This window comes from Hypoxylon trugodes (assembly GCF_022578975.1).
Source record: "Hypoxylon trugodes strain CBS 135444 unplaced genomic scaffold F4822scaffold_13, whole genome shotgun sequence".
NCBI lineage: Eukaryota > Fungi > Ascomycota > Sordariomycetes > Xylariales > Hypoxylaceae > Hypoxylon > Hypoxylon trugodes.
The window spans coordinates 152,656-167,847 of record NW_026250028.1 but is presented as its reverse complement, the minus strand read 5'-3'; the positions used below and the strand labels follow the sequence as shown (position 1 = coordinate 167,847).

The window sequence follows — 15,192 nt, the reverse complement described above, 5'->3', positions numbered from 1 at the left end:
TAATCACGTCATGATGAGACAAAATAGGTTAAATGCATGAAAAACAAACTCTTAATTCAATCCAGTTGATTAGGAAACACGGTTAAAACTTGACGAAACTTCCAAATTGCTCGAGATCAACCGTTGACCTTCTTCCATACAGTTCTCAATAACAACTTGAAACAATGCCACCACGCCAGCGGCCAATTCAGAAGTTCGCCGCAGCAGTTTCACAATGTTCTGCTGAGGTTATACACGATACTACCCCATATGTCGCAGAATGTTGATACTGATGGTCGTTTATAGGCATCGGTATATGGAAAATGCATAGTCGCAGATTATAATTCAGTCCATAAAGACAAATGCACCAATGAATTTCTCAGGTTAAAAGACTGTTTTCTGGTATGTGATTTATTATACATGTATCAAATTCATTAGCCAGCTCATAAGAGATTAGAAAGCGTCCAGACAAGCTCGATGAGATAGAAGGATACCACCATCCATACCTTGGCGCCCATGAATATCATACGAAAGCAGCACCATCACGATACTTTGGATGTATGACTTAATGACTCAATATTAAATAGAGCTTGCTATCTAAATATTTTACCAATTCCTAAGCGTCTAACAATTCCTTTAGCACCGTCTTCATTGTCAAGCTTTGAGATCATCTATTAATTTTCGACATTACATGGCGATGGCTTTTCTTCTATTCCTATACGGATGATATTTTTAAAAGTGACTTATCCTAAGAGATCATTGATTATTAAGATTATTAAGCTGACTAAGAAGTACGCACTTACCACCTACCCACCTAGGATAGGTACAAAAGGAGTGTTATCGGCGTCGAGTGCCCACTGATAGGTGGGATAAGCTCCACGCTACAGCACTACGGCGTAAGGGATACCGGGGGTAAGGGGGGGGGGGGACCCTCAGCTGAGGATTACAACTGAACCCCCGTAAATAAACATTCCGATCCCCGGATTTTATAATAAACAGCAACCAGGAAACTGCACATGGCAACACTCAAAACCTCACTTCTAGCGGAGTCTAACGTTTAGGATAAAGATAACGATCAAAGAAACTTTACCGACCAAAAGGATAACCAATTATGACGTCCCCATCCGATTAAACCCTAGGCCAAAATTTTAAAGGAATCGAGAACAAGGACATCCTTCTAGTTGTGGTCATCTACGGGCGATCCATTGCCGACCCAAATCATACCCAATTCCTAATCTACGATCCCGACCATTGTGGAAAGACATTCCAAATACAGATGAGCTGCTTTTGTAGCTAATCGCAATCATGTCTTTTCTATTCTCGAGGGCCAGAACTAGAACGAACACCATTGACCTACCCAAGCAAGCTAGGGAACATATTCTCAAGCTTGACGCCCCTGGCAGAGTGAGTACCAGCGAAGGATCGCCTTGAATAACCTCAATATGCAGGTCATCTAACTACCCAATCACAGGCCGAAGAACTAGCCAAGGTTCTCAGTCAGATGAAGCTTATACTTCAAGGGACGCCAGGTATTTAACCCCAGCCCAACCCCGTCGCAAGCCCATGGCGCAACTCCTTTCTACGGCGCCGTCATGTGAATAGCTATGTTATTATGATACTAATACTGCGCTTATAGAAGTAGAAAGTACCCCAGAGCAAGTATACCAATTAGTTACCGGCCTAATAGAAGAAGATCTCCTTCTCTTACTTGCCCAATACCTCCACCGCCTCCCTTTCGAGTCCCGCAAAGACACACAAGTCATATTCTCCTACGTTTTCCGATTCCGACCCCCCACAGCATCACCGAAGACCGATCCCGTCGCATTGAGTTACGTAGTGAATAACAAACCGCAAGTTCTGTTAGAATTATGCCGAGGTTATGATCACAAAGAGAGTGCGACGCCAGCCGGTACCGTACTTCGTGAAGTACTCAAGAGTGAGGCAGCCGCCGCTATTATATTGTATGATGACGGTGAAGAGCCGGGATCCAGTTTGAAGGGTGTGACTGCGATCGACAGGGAGCGACCGCAGAGTGGCAATGGTGTATTTTGGCGATTCTTCGACTGGATCGACAAGAGCTCATTCGAGGTCGCAGCCGATGCTTTTACCACATTCAGGGTAAGTGTAACCGTAGTCCTCACAGCCGAAGCAACCCTGTTGTCAGATATTCCCTAACATATCGAATTGTAGGAACTCCTGACCAAACATAAAGAGCTCGTGCCACGATATCTCTCGATAAACTTCGAACTCTTCTTCGACAAATACAACCACATCCTAGTACAATCGAACAGCTACGTAACAAAGCGTCAATCTATCAAGTTGCTCGGCGAAATATTACTCGACCGTTCCAACTACAACGTCATGACCGCGTACGTAGACCGGGGCGAGCATTTAAAGATATGTATGAACCTACTACGGAGCGACCGCAAAATGGTTCAGTACGAAGGCTTCCACGTCTTCAAGGTCTTCGTGGCCAACCCCCACAAGTCTATTGCCGTGCAGAAGATCCTGCTTATGAACCGAGACAAGCTTTTGACCTTTTTGTCGCACTTCCTCGAGGACCGCACCGATGACGAGCAGTTTATTGACGAGCGCGAGTTTCTCATCAAACAAATCCGCAACATGCCTCCCAACCCCGTCCCCCCGACCCGTCAGCTATCCCAGGTGGTCTAGAAACCCACCCAGGGCTCCAGGTCCGGACAAGACGTATATGGTTAGTAGCTTTAACAGGAATCGTAATTCCGGGTTTAGCTAGAGGAGGCCGAGCATTCATATCCAAGGCGAGCAATAGACGTACGAAGCAGCCGTCATGGCAGTCATTATGTGCATGTAGTTAGGCGTTTAGGTCATGACAGCACGAAGAGCTAACTTCGCAATGGAAATCTGATTACGATAAATCCCATTCGTATCCGTAGCTAGTATGCTAACTCGTGAGACGTGATAGCCCTTATATCTAGCCCTCCATATATTAAGCCCGACGTACCATCATAACATAATCATGGTATAGAAGCCTAAGGCAAGCCTTATAGTTCCATCTCACAAATCCTTCTCCATCCACTTCGCAAACTCCCCCTTAAATTCGTCCCTCCAGCGACTCAACGGCGCTCTCCCCTCCACCGCATCACCAGCACTCCACAACATTCTCTTCTTATCTGTCACCTCATCTACATCGTTATCCGGACACAGGACCCAGAATTTACCCTCTCTCATCTTCCCTTCAAGATAATCTACAACCTGCGCCGGTGTCCACGGGGCCTCTGGCTTCGCCCTTCCCGACGCCGCGCCCGCGAGCGCCGTCCACGTCCATCCGGGGACAAGAATATGCACATTGATATTCTTCTGCGCGCGCAGATCGTAGCTCAGTTGTTCAGCTAGCGACTTAACAGCCGCTTTACTAGCGTTGTACGCCGGGTTGCCCGGTGGGTTCGTGATACCCTGCTTAGAACCCGTGATGACGATAGCGGACTGGTAGTCCGAAGAGGATGATGCCTTTTCCTTGATAAAAGGAAGGAATGTGGAGACACCATTCACGATGCCGAAGAAATTGACATCAAGGACCTTCCGAAAGATCGACGGATCCGCCTCGGCGCCCTCAAAGGCGGTTCGGGCCCCGATGCCGGCGTTTAGGGCTAGGAGATTGATCTGGCCTTGTCATCTCATCAGCATTTATACATTCTTACTTACGTTGCAATTCTCTATGAAAAGGCAGTAAAGAAATACACACCACCAAACTCCTTCTCCACCCTCCCTTTTAACTCCCCCCAATCCTCAACCTTACTAACGTCGACCCTCGCCGTGCTGACGCCAGACCCAAGACTCTTTGCCGCATCCTCTAACCCTTTAGCATCCCAATCCGCAACAAGAACACGCATACCGTAGCCGACGCACTTCTGCGCCAGCGCGAGACCGATCCCGGATGCGCCGCCTGTGATAACGGCTGTGTTGGCTTTCTTGAATATCGTGGACATAGTTTCGTTTGATCTGATATTTTCTATTGATACAAATGGGTTTGGGTGTAAATTAATTTATATTAGAATGAAGACGCAATACTCAAATACCCTCATGCAATCCAAGGTTCTTATACGAAGAGTCTTGAGGGGATAAAGCTCCAATATCCTCGGTGTTAAGACTTTAAAGCCCGATACTAGCTGTCGCATACCCACGGTAATGACGTAGTATGCAGATGAATCCCTATTGTCACCATCCTAGTGTCGAATCCGAGCGTAGTATTACGAAGTCAAGAGTTTCGGAATTCAAATGCAATCGCATTTTCTTTTGGTCAAAAACGCACTCATTTCCGGGAAATGTGTAATACTTTGACGTGTGCCCTAGAGACCGGTATACTAATACAGGATATACTGCCCTTTTGTAAAAAGCCTTAAAACCCCCTTATTTCCACCCCTAGCGATTACAAGTCCGGTTGAAAGTATTCGGATATAACCAACACGCCATACGCCATAGGCAGGTTCCCACCTGGACACAGCCGCTCCCTCTTATCGATCCTAGACTCCATAATTTCCGCGGCGAAATCTATCGCTGCAACGTAAAGGGCTGCTTTGCCAACATAACGGTGACACTTTCGCGAGCGTTGACGGTAGACCAGATACTATCTTTGCCTCCCTTTCTCCACTCATCACCAGTAGTATCTTCACCGATACCCCTCGCCTCTCCCATGATAATATCCAGGTCGCGTTTCTGGGAACTTAACCAATCCTTAACAAAAGTAGCAGGATCCTCACTAAGGGACGTCAAGAAAGCGTGCTTGGCCTTAGAGACGTGGACTGCCTGGATAATGGTAGCAAGGTGATCATCAAGAGATGCGGCTTCCTTGAGCATGCTGGCATAGCCAGCGTTACTCAAGAATGAGAGCATCTTCTCTCGTAGAGGGTCATCTACAGCGACACGGACATCATATACGGTAGGTTGCGGGTCTTTGTGGAATTCTTCGTCAAGTCGAATGGTATAAGGAAGCTTGACCGGTGGAAGGGGCTTTATGTGCGGTGTGATATACTCGTGGAGCTTGGGAATCGAGCCCACTTCGATACCGAAGGCCTAGTATTTCGATTAGACATATTCAATGAAGATAGAACGCGATTACTGCTCACCTTTCTTAAAAGATCGTCGCAACGGAAATTGCGCTTTTCTTCGTCTTCTTGCAATCCCATCAGCTTGATGTATTCCCAGATACCCATCACAATCTCCTGGCGCGTAGCTTCGGTCAAATCGATAATGTCTCCCAAATCAGGGCTGATGGCGTATCGTTCGGGTTCCTCGTGACGATATAGATTGATCGTGATGTTGAGATTTTCATCCCCGTTGCGCTTGAACGTCAATTCATCAAAATCAGCTGCGGCAGAAAGATTCGACGTAGGACCGGCACGCTCTGGCTTCTTCCATTCGACAGCTTGGTCGATACCCTTGCGGTTGGCAGGAAAGTCTACATTCAATGCCTTGAAAAAATGAGAGAATCGATATTTGGGAGATCTTGGAGTCTTTGGTTTCGGGTCCTCGTCCATGCGATCAGCATCCTCAGATTTGGCCTTTGGGTCTTCGCTATCGTCACCATCATCATCATCATCATCATCATCCTTATCAAGATCATCGTCATCGTCCAACAATCGCCCCTCGATTTTAACGCGATATGTCGGTTCGAGATTAGAGCTGAAATCGAAGGTATCGACAATGCTATTCCCCTGCCAGACTTGGTCTTCCGCCGTGTTAGTAATCCAGATTCGGAGCGTCTTCCATCGCTAAACCATACAATTAGCCTAAATATTCTTTCCTGTCATGCGTAGCACGCAGACCCTACCTTTACACTTCGATTAACCGAATCGACAATATCGAGACGCTTCCTCGTCATAGTCGCATCAAGTCTTCTCTCATAGTCCCTAAGCTCCCGATATCTGGCAGACATTTCACCGATGATACAATCGTCAATATTGTCGGGAAGGTTCTTATCGGTTGGCTTGCGACTACGCCTCTTGGCCATCTCGACTTGAATGGCGGCTTGTTGTTGTTGTTGGGCGATTTGCGCCTGGGTCAGGGGGACCTGGTGGTGAGGACCAGACGACATCATGGGGCCTGCGTTACAACGTCGGCGTTAGAAGTCTCGGAATACGGTGTAATACGGTGGTAGGTGCGACACAAAGAGAGGATGAAGAGAAACGCTAGGTAGTAAAGAGGGTATATGTGTACGAGTCAACTATAGGTACACAACGTGTAAGTGCACAGATGGTGGGTTGGTAGATAGGCAAAGAACTAATGGTAAGTGGAGCCATGTACGGAACGGAGTAGACGAAGTGGACGCGGACGTGTGTAGTATATATGTGGACGTGTGAAGGTAGTGGACGTAGTGGACGTAGTGGATGAGTTGAGTGGATGATGTGTGGGGTTTCGCTGGGTCGTCGACAATTAAAACAATAAAAATATAAAAATAGAGAGGCCACCACACAGGCCATTAAGCATCTTCTATCAGATCGCATCGTATCGTATCAAATGGACTTTCTAGAGCTACGTACCAATGCCTCCTCGTCGCTGTCCGGCCGAATGGGGGGTACGCTGTGGCGGGACCTGCTGCTGCGGGTAGGGGCGGTAGCCAGTCTGCATCTTGACGATTTCGGCGCCAACGCGCTCTGGTTTCCTTCTCGTACGGGGGTTATTATTATTACTGTCTTTGTGTATTCTTGTTTTATTTTTATTTCGTGCTCTCTGTTAATCTTGGTTTGTGAGACTAGATTAGCAGACGACTGGGTATGGTTCCCCCGTAGCTCCACCGGTCAAAGGGTGCAACACCAGTTCCGATCGTGATTGGAAAGTTTAGGGGGGCACTGGTCCGAGTTATCTGGGTTGGGTCGGAGATTTGGATAGTTTTTGGGAAAATAAAATGGAATAAAAATAAAATAAAAAAAAAAAAGGCGCGTGTCCGCCTCGTCGCGGTCTAATTTTCGAATGATTGGGGAACCTTGGAAAAGTTAGCTAGACCAGACCTTGACCAATTTCGAGTTTTGACTGGGCAGCTGGGCCAAGCTTGACTAAGAAAACTTGACCATTGTTTCCACTAAAATTAGGTAATCTCAGATAGTACCAGATCTTAGGTAATCCTAGATCCAGCTGACATAATACACGCCGCTACTTACATAATACCTATGTAGGTATGAACTTTGGCTTTATGTAAGCATAAAATGTACCATCACAGAGAGAAATACCGTCGAAAAGATATCCCAACGGATAGCCAATACGATAATCCTTCATAAAGAATATTATAAAGAACGTTGGTCTCCTCTTAAGTTCTTATGCCAATAAATCCATGACAACCCCTCCAACTCATGATTATAGCCTGTGAATGGTTAGATATATTCCTACCTCAACATTCATTCTACGGCTATGAGCAGCTTAGAAGCCGGTAATCAAATCAACTTATTCAGATATTATTATCTTTCCAGTTCGATATATTCAGCTATGATCTCTTCTAGAAGCTTGGGGTATTTGGTCCATTTAGACCACTTACTTCTCCGACCTCTGCTATACCTTCGCGGGGTTCAAGCCCTTCCAGGCAGCAGCATAATTGCCCCGAATCCTACGACCTTAACCCACCAGGCCTAGTGTTCTTTGGCCTCCTCTCCCACTTCCCTTGACCTAGGGGGTATGAAGTAAATCTTATATTGGAATATTATATTAGGGAATGTGCAGTGTGTTGTGTGGTATGGTCATGCGTTGATGTAATCCTTCTAATCCATCTAAAATGAGATGCCGAGTGTATGCTTCAGTGGGAGGTGCAGACTGGTGCTGTGGAGAGCCTCCTAGAATGCCTTTTTGTTTTCGTGTCATGATTTGGACCCCCTTTCAAATATCACCAAAAGCTACCAAAGCCTACGCCTCGCTAGAACATGCCGCATATGAAAGAGAAAACTAAGGGGAAGCTAGATAGATCATAGGGATGATTGATCTAGGTGATGTAAAGGTATAATGTTGCGTAAGAACTTTCCAAGCTGCCGATATGAAGCTACCCCTAGAAAGCCGAGCCTAACCCTTGCTTGGATTGTCGTTTACTAAATCGATTCCTTTTCGTACTCGAAGTATCCTCCAAACTCGCTTGACTCTTACTCAGATGATTTCGATGAGACCTATCGTTGATGTTGTAACCGTCAGGTCCAAAAGTACTCGCTGGGCTGGACATAGACGAAGACATCTCCCCGAATGCATTATCACTAGTATATGAACGGCTGAGATTCAGCGATACGGCAAAATCCCTGGCCTGCTGTAGAGATTCAAGCCAATCTTCCGCCGTCGGCCGAGGTGGTTCCAGGGAAGAGGGGGGCTTGACGTCTTCGAACGTATAGTGAATGCCAGCCTAAAGTTCGTAAGTATAGGTATGTACGAAAGCCAAATGGTGTAAACTTACCGAATCGACACACCATACCGTCTGCCCTTTTGCATCTACTTGGCTCTTCCACGAGCAGTCCGGTGCGAGAAGTGAAATCTCTAATTTCGCTTTCTTCTCTTCACCTCCCGCTGGAGCCAGGACAATCCTTCCACTTGATGTGATCATTACCAGGCGCTGTCTTTTCTTCGTTGTGCTGCCACCAAAGAACCGAGAGAATTTTCTGTGGCCCTCTTCACCTTTATTATGTGGACTATTAGGAATTGGCGCTGACATAACCATAAGATCACCAAGGCGTAGTATCCTTTCGTTCGTTCTTGTCAAGACTGGAGACCACTCGATATCTAATTGAGACGGCGGGGGGATATCAGTAATAATCCTTCCTGGTGCCCGAGAACCGCCATTTAATCCGTTCCCGGTAGTTGGTGGCCTAGACGTAGGTTGTTGTTGGCTAGCCGGAGATCCATTGAGTTGGATGATCTTAGGTTCTTGAGATGGTGGCACATACGGCCGTAGTCGGGGTGCCTTCGTCCTCCACAACCCTTTGCCGAATTGTTGACCTTCAAAGAATTCATGGTTTTTGATATGTTCAATAGTAAGTCGCCTAGCTGGATCTAGGACTAGGCATCGTTCGACCAAGTCTCTTGCTGCGGGGGGGAATCCAGGGGGGAATTCGTAATCCAGGTTGACGATCTTTTGGAAAGTCAAATACTCAGAACCAGCTTTAAAAGGTGGCCGTCCAGCAAGTAGTTGATATATGATGCAACCAAATGCCCATAGATCACTTGCCTTGCAAGCATTCTTATTAGTGAGAAGTTCGGGACTGACATATTCGGCCGTGCCGACGAAGGAGGCCGCACGACTATCGTCGTCATGATCTTTGCCCCTAGAGCTGGTTCCTGTATCCTCAAGCCTTGGAGGGGGCTGAGGTGCTCTCGGGTCGCTTAATAACCTCGCTGTTCCGAAGTCGGTAATCTTCACGTGTAGTTGATCATCAAGAAGGACGTTTTCTGGCTTAAGATCCCGATGAATAACCCCACGCGAGTGCATATACTCGATAGCATCTAGGATCTGGGCCCCAAAGAACCTTGTACATTCCACATCAAAGGTACCTGTCTTTTTCAGCACACCCAGAAGCTCACCGCCGTTGCAGAGATCCAGGACGTAGTACAAGGAGTTCTCATCCTGGAAAGTATAATATAGTCGTACAATACCAGGATGTTCCGTAAGTCGATTGAGGGTATCCTTTTCGATGTTGACATACTTGATTTTCCTCTCCTTGATGATATGCTTCTTCTCGAGGACCTTTATCGCGTATTCCTTAAGGGTTTGCCTGTCAGTAGCGAAATATACTGTGCTGTATGATCCTTCTCCTAGAACTCGGCCGAAGGAAAAGTCCCGAACACCCTTCTTCACCGGCCTCATAATCGTCTTCCCGTTAGCATCTACCTCCTTTCGCATTGACACAGCGGCTCCGCGGTCTTTCCATTCCTCGCTACTTTGGGATACCGACATATCTGATGCAAGGCCGCGAGGTTCGGGTACGATAGGAACACCGGGAATTGAGGTATAACCGCCACCCATGCCTTTCGAGCTCCTCCTAGGAGGGAGGGGACCGGAGCCAGCCACGGCTTGAAGCTGACGGTTCGGGTTATATGATCTTTCCCGGTGACTTGATTCCCGCGAAGGAATACTCGGCGCATACTCCGAAGGTGCCCTCGAGTCGATCTTACCTGGCATATTATACATGGGTGTCCTGGATGGTTCGGTTCGTAGAATATGGTAAGAGTTTGCAGCTTGGTCGCGTTCAGCCGCCGTCGTTGTGGCATATAAGCCAGATTGTGGACGGGAGGAAGAAACGTTGCTGTATGGCAACGCTCCATTTTGGGCATATGCGGACATTTGGTTTTGAGGATCGGATGATATACCAGAGATACCCATTGTCATCTCGGCAGTTTGGGGTCTGCTTTGGCCGTTATAAGGGTCGGGGTCTGAGGGGCGAATATCGGAGACGATTTGGGTCGACGCGGATGCATTAGCGTCTGGATCGGTTTCTAGGGATGGACTTGGTGTAGCATCGTCAGGGTTCGCAATGCGTAGACCACCCAAGGCCCTCGAAAGGCTCAGGTCGTTATTCATGGTGACTGCGATGCCACAGAACGAGAAGAACTAAAGGGAAATTAACCGGTGATATCGACAGTTGTGCCAAGACCTAGTTGCTCATGTAGGTGGCAGGGCCGTGAGTAGGAGTGGGTATCGAAGCGGCGCGGTGGGCAGGACAAGCGAGTCTGCCAAATCGTATCGACGTAGAAGGGGACGTATTACGAGATGCTATTCACGGCTCGTCATCAACGTACGCGAAACCATCGAATGACCGGCCCCCCAAGGCGGGCTATGCTTCTTTAAAATCCGCCGTTCAGGGCACCCGAGCAAATGAAATTAAAAAGTTCAACGGCGCCCGTTCGAGTCCCCTGGTAAAAACCCGCCCCCGTTGGCGGTATTAGATAGGCTAACCAACTCGCGGTTGTTCTTCGGGGGTTCGAAACCTCTGAAAGTCTGGTATCAGAGCATGTCAAGATTGGGGATTTCAGAACGAATGACTATCGTGTATTGATTTTTTGACAAGATAAGGCAAGGGGGAAGGCGAAGAGAGACAGATAGAGACGAGACAGGTAGGGGAAAGGGAGAATATAGTGGGTAGTAAGGTAGAGTAGAGTACCTATTAGTGTGTCTTTTAGGTGGTGGTAGTGAAATTGGTTTGACGTCTGTCCGTTGTCTTGTCCGGTAGTAAATTACTGCGACTGCACGTACATCAGTTCGGTTCGTTCAATGTTCCCGCATGCAATGTATTTTTTTTTTTTTTATTTTTTCAACACGACTCGTCCGATTCTTCTGGTACTGGGCGTGGAGGGAAACACGGCCCAGGGTTCTGCAGGTCAATGTCAATTCAAACCTCAAATCCCAATGCTCCCATGTATAGACAAGGGTCCAACAAGAAAAGACGAACAGACGATAGGCATGCTACCAGGTAGTCAGGTAGGTAGTGAGTGACACGCGATGGTACTCAGGTAGTTCCAGGTAGTCAGATTGGAAATTGGTCGATGCTAATTTCGAAAAGTAGCAGGTAACTGGACAAGGTCGGGACAGGTCTAAGGTCCAGAAGGGGCCTGGGTGTTTTGTTAGTGCTTTCAAGGTTCCCTTAGCTGCTTAGCAGTGTACTTAGCAGTGTGATGTAGGTGGATTCCAGGGTTCTTTTGGGGGTGTTTTGCTGGTGAACTCTTTAGCGGTACGTACCTAGGTACATACCTCGTAATTTACAGCGGTCCACATCCGAATTTAGCACCTTTCCGTTCAAGGGTCCAATACCTATAACCGTTTAGGTACTAAGGTATACTTATACGCTGATAAAGAGATACACCCCACGACCTTTAATTGTTCATTTTGACCGCTGACAAAAGTCAATTGATAGCAACACGTGCAAGTATATCAACAACTTGATTTCTGTATATCTTAGCATGTACCTTTCGCATTCAGCTACAGCCATAATTCAATATCTCGAAGGTTTAACATATAATCCATTCTTAATAATTCGCTATTATATTTTATCGCTTCTTTTCCTAAATATTTTCTTATTAAGCTTGTCCGAATTTACATAATGATTTGAACTTAGGAGCATCAATAATACCTGCCTAAATATGTATATAGAAAAAACTATGGGATTATGTTAACAGTCAATACATGTAGGTTGAATACGCATATGTCGACCTAGGTATGTACGCATCAACGATTCATGAGACGATGCTTTCACTCAGAGGAAGGAAGGTTTGTGCATTGTGCATTCCTATTAGAAAGCCTAATCCAATACATCCAATACATCATCCGAATCTCAACCAGTTTAAGATTTAAAGACGCACTCAAATTGAAGCTACTCCTTTTTTATGTTTTTGTTAGTCTGGTCTTTCCGGCAAGCGTAGGGTTTCATTTATTCGAGGTACTTTGCAACATTCTAAATTTCTAGCCAACCAGGTCAATTATCAATTCTACATACTTACGAGCATTGGTATTATTTCTATATGTAGTCAATCTTCCGCCTTCAATAAAACCCGGTGGTCCAAAATAACACGTAAATACCTTACCTAGATATGAAGTATATACATGTATACTAGCGATTGGACTGCTGATAGTATGAATGGTTTCGTATAATTACTAGGTAGGTACATGGTTGCTTCGTCCGAATTAGAGCTCGTTCGAAACAAGCCCTACGTCACAAGCATCTAATAGAAATGTGCAACTGCTCAATAAAGCTTGTAGCTGCCATTTTAAAAGATGGAAACATCGAAGCAGAAGGTTACTCTTATCATCCGCATACATAAGTCAACTACATGTAGATAATGTCTGCAACGTTGTGAGATCTCTCAAATACAAAATTAGAGGCACAACCCTGGATTTTTGGCAACGAAATAATCAGACGATATGTTACGTCTATCATCAACTACACTCTCCTTGACCATAACAGAAGTCAAGGAGTTTGACCGTCGTCTTCGTTTTAAGAAGTATCTTGCTAGAGAAGATTCCTTAGGGAAGCTACCTATCCGTACCAAGAAGGTCCCTGTGGTTCAAAGGAGCATCGAGTCGGAACATGAACAGGATGATATAAGCCAATCAACCCAAGGAACCATCTCTAAAGATTATCCGATTCCCGGTATCGAAACAAGCCCAAGGCGTCTAGCGTACCGGCCTCGGCGTCCTCGAAGATCTGGTGGTGACTCTGCCGAGAGTAGCTCTCAGGGTATACCAGGCTCTTCACAAAGCGGGAACCCTACATTGTTGAATACACCACGTCCAACTGGTTGGGGGAATTTGCCAATGACACTTCCGCCGCCATTCTCGAGAGAAATGCGATCTGTCTCTGATGCGCAGTCCCTGCCTTCGGTCCGTCCCTATTGTTATCGGAGATAGCATTGGAACTGACAAACTAACTGATAGACCCGACATGACGGTCAGACACAAGCTGTCCGCACCGATGCCGCTCAGGAGCCGCCAGAAACCCCACCTAGACGATCGTCTCTCCGTGCAACACAGACGGACATCCGTTCAAACTCTCCGGTGAGTCGGATGAGGCGCTATGCACGTTTTGACTGACCTTTTATGGTAGACACCTAGGGGTAACGGTAGGCGACTGGTTGGCTCAGCAGTGAGATTCGTCGAATCCATGGTCCGGTCTCCTAGCTACGGCTCTCCGTCTTCGGATTCGTCGCCGTCGTCACATACCTTTAGCTCATTCTCTAGTTCGCCGACGCAAGACAGGTCACAATCTATGAGCAGATCGGAACTTAGACTAAGGATTTACAACGATGCTCTTCCGGCATCGTCACAACCACAAACCCCACACAACCTTCCGGAGGCCCGTCATCGGAGCCGACTTCATGGAGCATACACCGCGCCACTCCCACGTCGAGGTCCTCGGTCCGTGTACCATTCTAATGTAGAAAGGGGAAGGGGGGGTACCATAAATAGTCCATCAAGCTTTGATACTCCTGGGTTTCACGGTCTTTATAGTGGGCGGGAGAATGCTGAAGATTCGACACTATTCTATGAGGCGTCTGAATACCGAGAGGAGAGCTCTATAGGCGGGGAATGAGATTGATGCCAATGTCTGTTACTCACATGAATCATGTGTTTTGAAGGTAGTCGTTTGTAAGGATGTCTCACTACCAAACAGACAAAGCTTTACTATCCCATGGATATAATAAGCAAGATGGTCTAAACAGGGCGAGTACCGACAGGTTTAACACGGTATCAAACTGGTTGTTGTTTCTAAGTAGATGTTGCAAAAGGGTACCATGGACGGCTTTATCGTGTATACACTGGGAAGAGATCCTCAACCTGTAGTGTTATTATAGAATGAATGCATTCATCTATCTCACTGTTGTTCCCCGCTCTCATTTACTTCGTACCAAGAGGTAGGTCCACATAGATTGCTACAAAGGAATGACGCAAACATTTAATGCTGTGCCTAGAGAGGGTAACCGGCAGCTTTATTCATCGTATCGGCAAAGAAGATGAGGAGAAGTGGGTAGGCATCAACAATTCCGCATCCCCGGCCACATCCTTTTTTTCTCCGTCGATCGTTGTTGTCTTATTGGTGTGTTCATAAGTTGGAACCCTTGGATCGGTCAATCAGTTTTTCCTATCCATAGTTGTATGTGGAAAGTTGTACCACTTTATGCAATGGGTTCACGGGTTTGTCCTAGCGTAGCAAATCGCGATCAACATTACATTTACGGACATAACCGGTGGATAATTCTGCTCCTTAGACGAGACTCTTGAGTGGGGGATTTTCTCGGCCAATAACATCCAGATTTCTATGGGATCTTTTTCGGCCCCAGATGCCAAGCCACTAGTCCATGGCTCCATGCGAAGCCGTAGCAACCTTTGACCAATCAAATTGACTGTAAGTCCTCTTAGAGCCGCCTGGGTCGCTCCATCCTAGTATCGCCTTACCGAATTCTCTGCATCCCCGATCCTCCTTCCAGGGTTCGACAATCAGGGTGGCCTGAGCACCCCTAAAAAGTCTAAAAAGTTGACGTACGCGTGCAGCTGCAAGCTGCACACCAGCCTGCTTCAATATCCACCGAGGTTACTAAATTATTACCTACCTAATGTATGTAAGTATCGTCACTGCACCTGTTCCCGTGCTAGGTACAAATCCCATTCATGCTTTTTACTTGCAGTAGCCGATTGGCCAGTCCCTTAAAACTCCTGTAAATCATCCAATTTTTGTCTGAGCCGTTTCCCTTTTCTGCATAGTGTCTCTCTCATGTATCTATGTA

The 15,192-nt window shown here is 46.6% G+C and overlaps 6 protein-coding genes across 6 annotated transcripts; 3 read left to right on the top strand and 3 right to left on the bottom strand.

Moving 5' to 3' along the window:
• The first annotated feature begins 71 nt into the window (after positions 1-71).
• On the top strand, positions 72-963 carry F4822DRAFT_422561 (uncharacterized protein). Its single transcript, XM_051459901.1, has 4 exons — positions 72-227; positions 286-381; positions 437-717; positions 772-963. Exons 1-3 carry the CDS (start codon positions 165-167, stop codon positions 458-460), a joined length of 183 nt encoding a protein of 60 aa, XP_051308552.1. The 5' UTR covers positions 72-164; the 3' UTR covers positions 461-717; positions 772-963.
• On the top strand, positions 896-2,875 carry F4822DRAFT_422559 (Mo25-like protein). The gene is made up of 4 exons (XM_051459900.1): positions 896-1,383; positions 1,451-1,508; positions 1,616-2,097; positions 2,170-2,875. The coding sequence occupies exons 1-4, from the start codon at positions 1,285-1,287 to the stop codon at positions 2,650-2,652; spliced, it is 1,122 nt and encodes a 373-aa protein (XP_051308551.1). The 5' UTR covers positions 896-1,284; the 3' UTR covers positions 2,653-2,875.
• On the bottom strand, positions 2,810-4,228 carry F4822DRAFT_96449 (NAD(P)-binding protein). Its single transcript, XM_051464232.1, has 2 exons — positions 3,704-4,228; positions 2,810-3,626 (listed from the first exon to the last, which is right to left on the bottom strand). The coding sequence occupies exons 1-2, from the start codon at positions 3,945-3,947 to the stop codon at positions 3,016-3,018; spliced, it is 855 nt and encodes a 284-aa protein (XP_051308550.1). The 5' UTR covers positions 3,948-4,228; the 3' UTR covers positions 2,810-3,015.
• Positions 4,229-6,485, bottom strand: F4822DRAFT_96482 (putative SWI-SNF complex subunit). The gene is made up of 3 exons (XM_051464233.1): positions 5,789-6,485; positions 5,085-5,729; positions 4,229-5,031 (listed from the first exon to the last, which is right to left on the bottom strand). The coding sequence occupies exons 1-3, from the start codon at positions 6,053-6,055 to the stop codon at positions 4,510-4,512; spliced, it is 1,434 nt and encodes a 477-aa protein (XP_051308549.1). The 5' UTR covers positions 6,056-6,485; the 3' UTR covers positions 4,229-4,509.
• Positions 6,486-7,784: 1,299 nt separating this feature from the next.
• On the bottom strand, positions 7,785-10,843 carry F4822DRAFT_96389 (kinase-like protein). The gene is made up of 2 exons (XM_051464231.1): positions 8,381-10,843; positions 7,785-8,329 (listed from the first exon to the last, which is right to left on the bottom strand). The coding sequence occupies exons 1-2, from the start codon at positions 10,496-10,498 to the stop codon at positions 7,988-7,990; spliced, it is 2,460 nt and encodes an 819-aa protein (XP_051308548.1). The 5' UTR covers positions 10,499-10,843; the 3' UTR covers positions 7,785-7,987.
• A 1,989-nt stretch (positions 10,844-12,832) lies between these two features.
• F4822DRAFT_435150 (uncharacterized protein) lies at positions 12,833-14,000 on the top strand (the record flags this gene model as incomplete). The annotated part of the gene is made up of 3 exons (XM_051462128.1): positions 12,833-13,291; positions 13,346-13,465; positions 13,515-14,000. The coding sequence occupies 3 exons, from the start codon at positions 12,833-12,835 to the stop codon at positions 13,998-14,000; spliced, it is 1,065 nt and encodes a 354-aa protein (XP_051308547.1).
• Between the last annotated feature and the right edge of the window lie 1,192 nt (positions 14,001-15,192).

Excerpts from the sequence above, each read along its gene's own strand:
- F4822DRAFT_422561 (XM_051459901.1), top strand. The coding sequence starts at position 165 with ATGCCACCACGCCAGCGGCCAATTCAGAAGTTCGCCGCAGCAGTTTCA. Across the intron at positions 228-285 it reads TTTCACAATGTTCTGCTGAG|GCATCGGTATATGGAAAATG; the intron begins GTTATACACGAT and ends GGTCGTTTATAG. Across the intron at positions 382-436 it reads GGTTAAAAGACTGTTTTCTG|AAAGCGTCCAGACAAGCTCG; the intron begins GTATGTGATTTA and ends ATAAGAGATTAG.
- F4822DRAFT_422559 (XM_051459900.1), top strand. The coding sequence starts at position 1,285 with ATGTCTTTTCTATTCTCGAGGGCCAGAACTAGAACGAACACCATTGAC. Across the intron at positions 1,384-1,450 it reads AGCTTGACGCCCCTGGCAGA|GCCGAAGAACTAGCCAAGGT; the intron begins GTGAGTACCAGC and ends ACCCAATCACAG. Across the intron at positions 2,098-2,169 it reads ATGCTTTTACCACATTCAGG|GAACTCCTGACCAAACATAA; the intron begins GTAAGTGTAACC and ends ATCGAATTGTAG.
- F4822DRAFT_96449 (XM_051464232.1), bottom strand. The coding sequence starts at position 3,947 with ATGTCCACGATATTCAAGAAAGCCAACACAGCCGTTATCACAGGCGGC. Across the intron at positions 3,627-3,703 it reads GGTGGAGAAGGAGTTTGGTG|GCCAGATCAATCTCCTAGCC; the intron begins GTGTGTATTTCT and ends TGAGATGACAAG.
- F4822DRAFT_96482 (XM_051464233.1), bottom strand. The coding sequence starts at position 6,055 with ATGATGTCGTCTGGTCCTCACCACCAGGTCCCCCTGACCCAGGCGCAA. Across the intron at positions 5,730-5,788 it reads CGGTTAATCGAAGTGTAAAG|CGATGGAAGACGCTCCGAAT; the intron begins GTAGGGTCTGCG and ends TGTATGGTTTAG. Across the intron at positions 5,032-5,084 it reads GCGACGATCTTTTAAGAAAG|GCCTTCGGTATCGAAGTGGG; the intron begins GTGAGCAGTAAT and ends TCGAAATACTAG.
- F4822DRAFT_96389 (XM_051464231.1), bottom strand. The coding sequence starts at position 10,498 with ATGAATAACGACCTGAGCCTTTCGAGGGCCTTGGGTGGTCTACGCATT. Across the intron at positions 8,330-8,380 it reads CGGTATGGTGTGTCGATTCG|GCTGGCATTCACTATACGTT; the intron begins GTAAGTTTACAC and ends TACGAACTTTAG.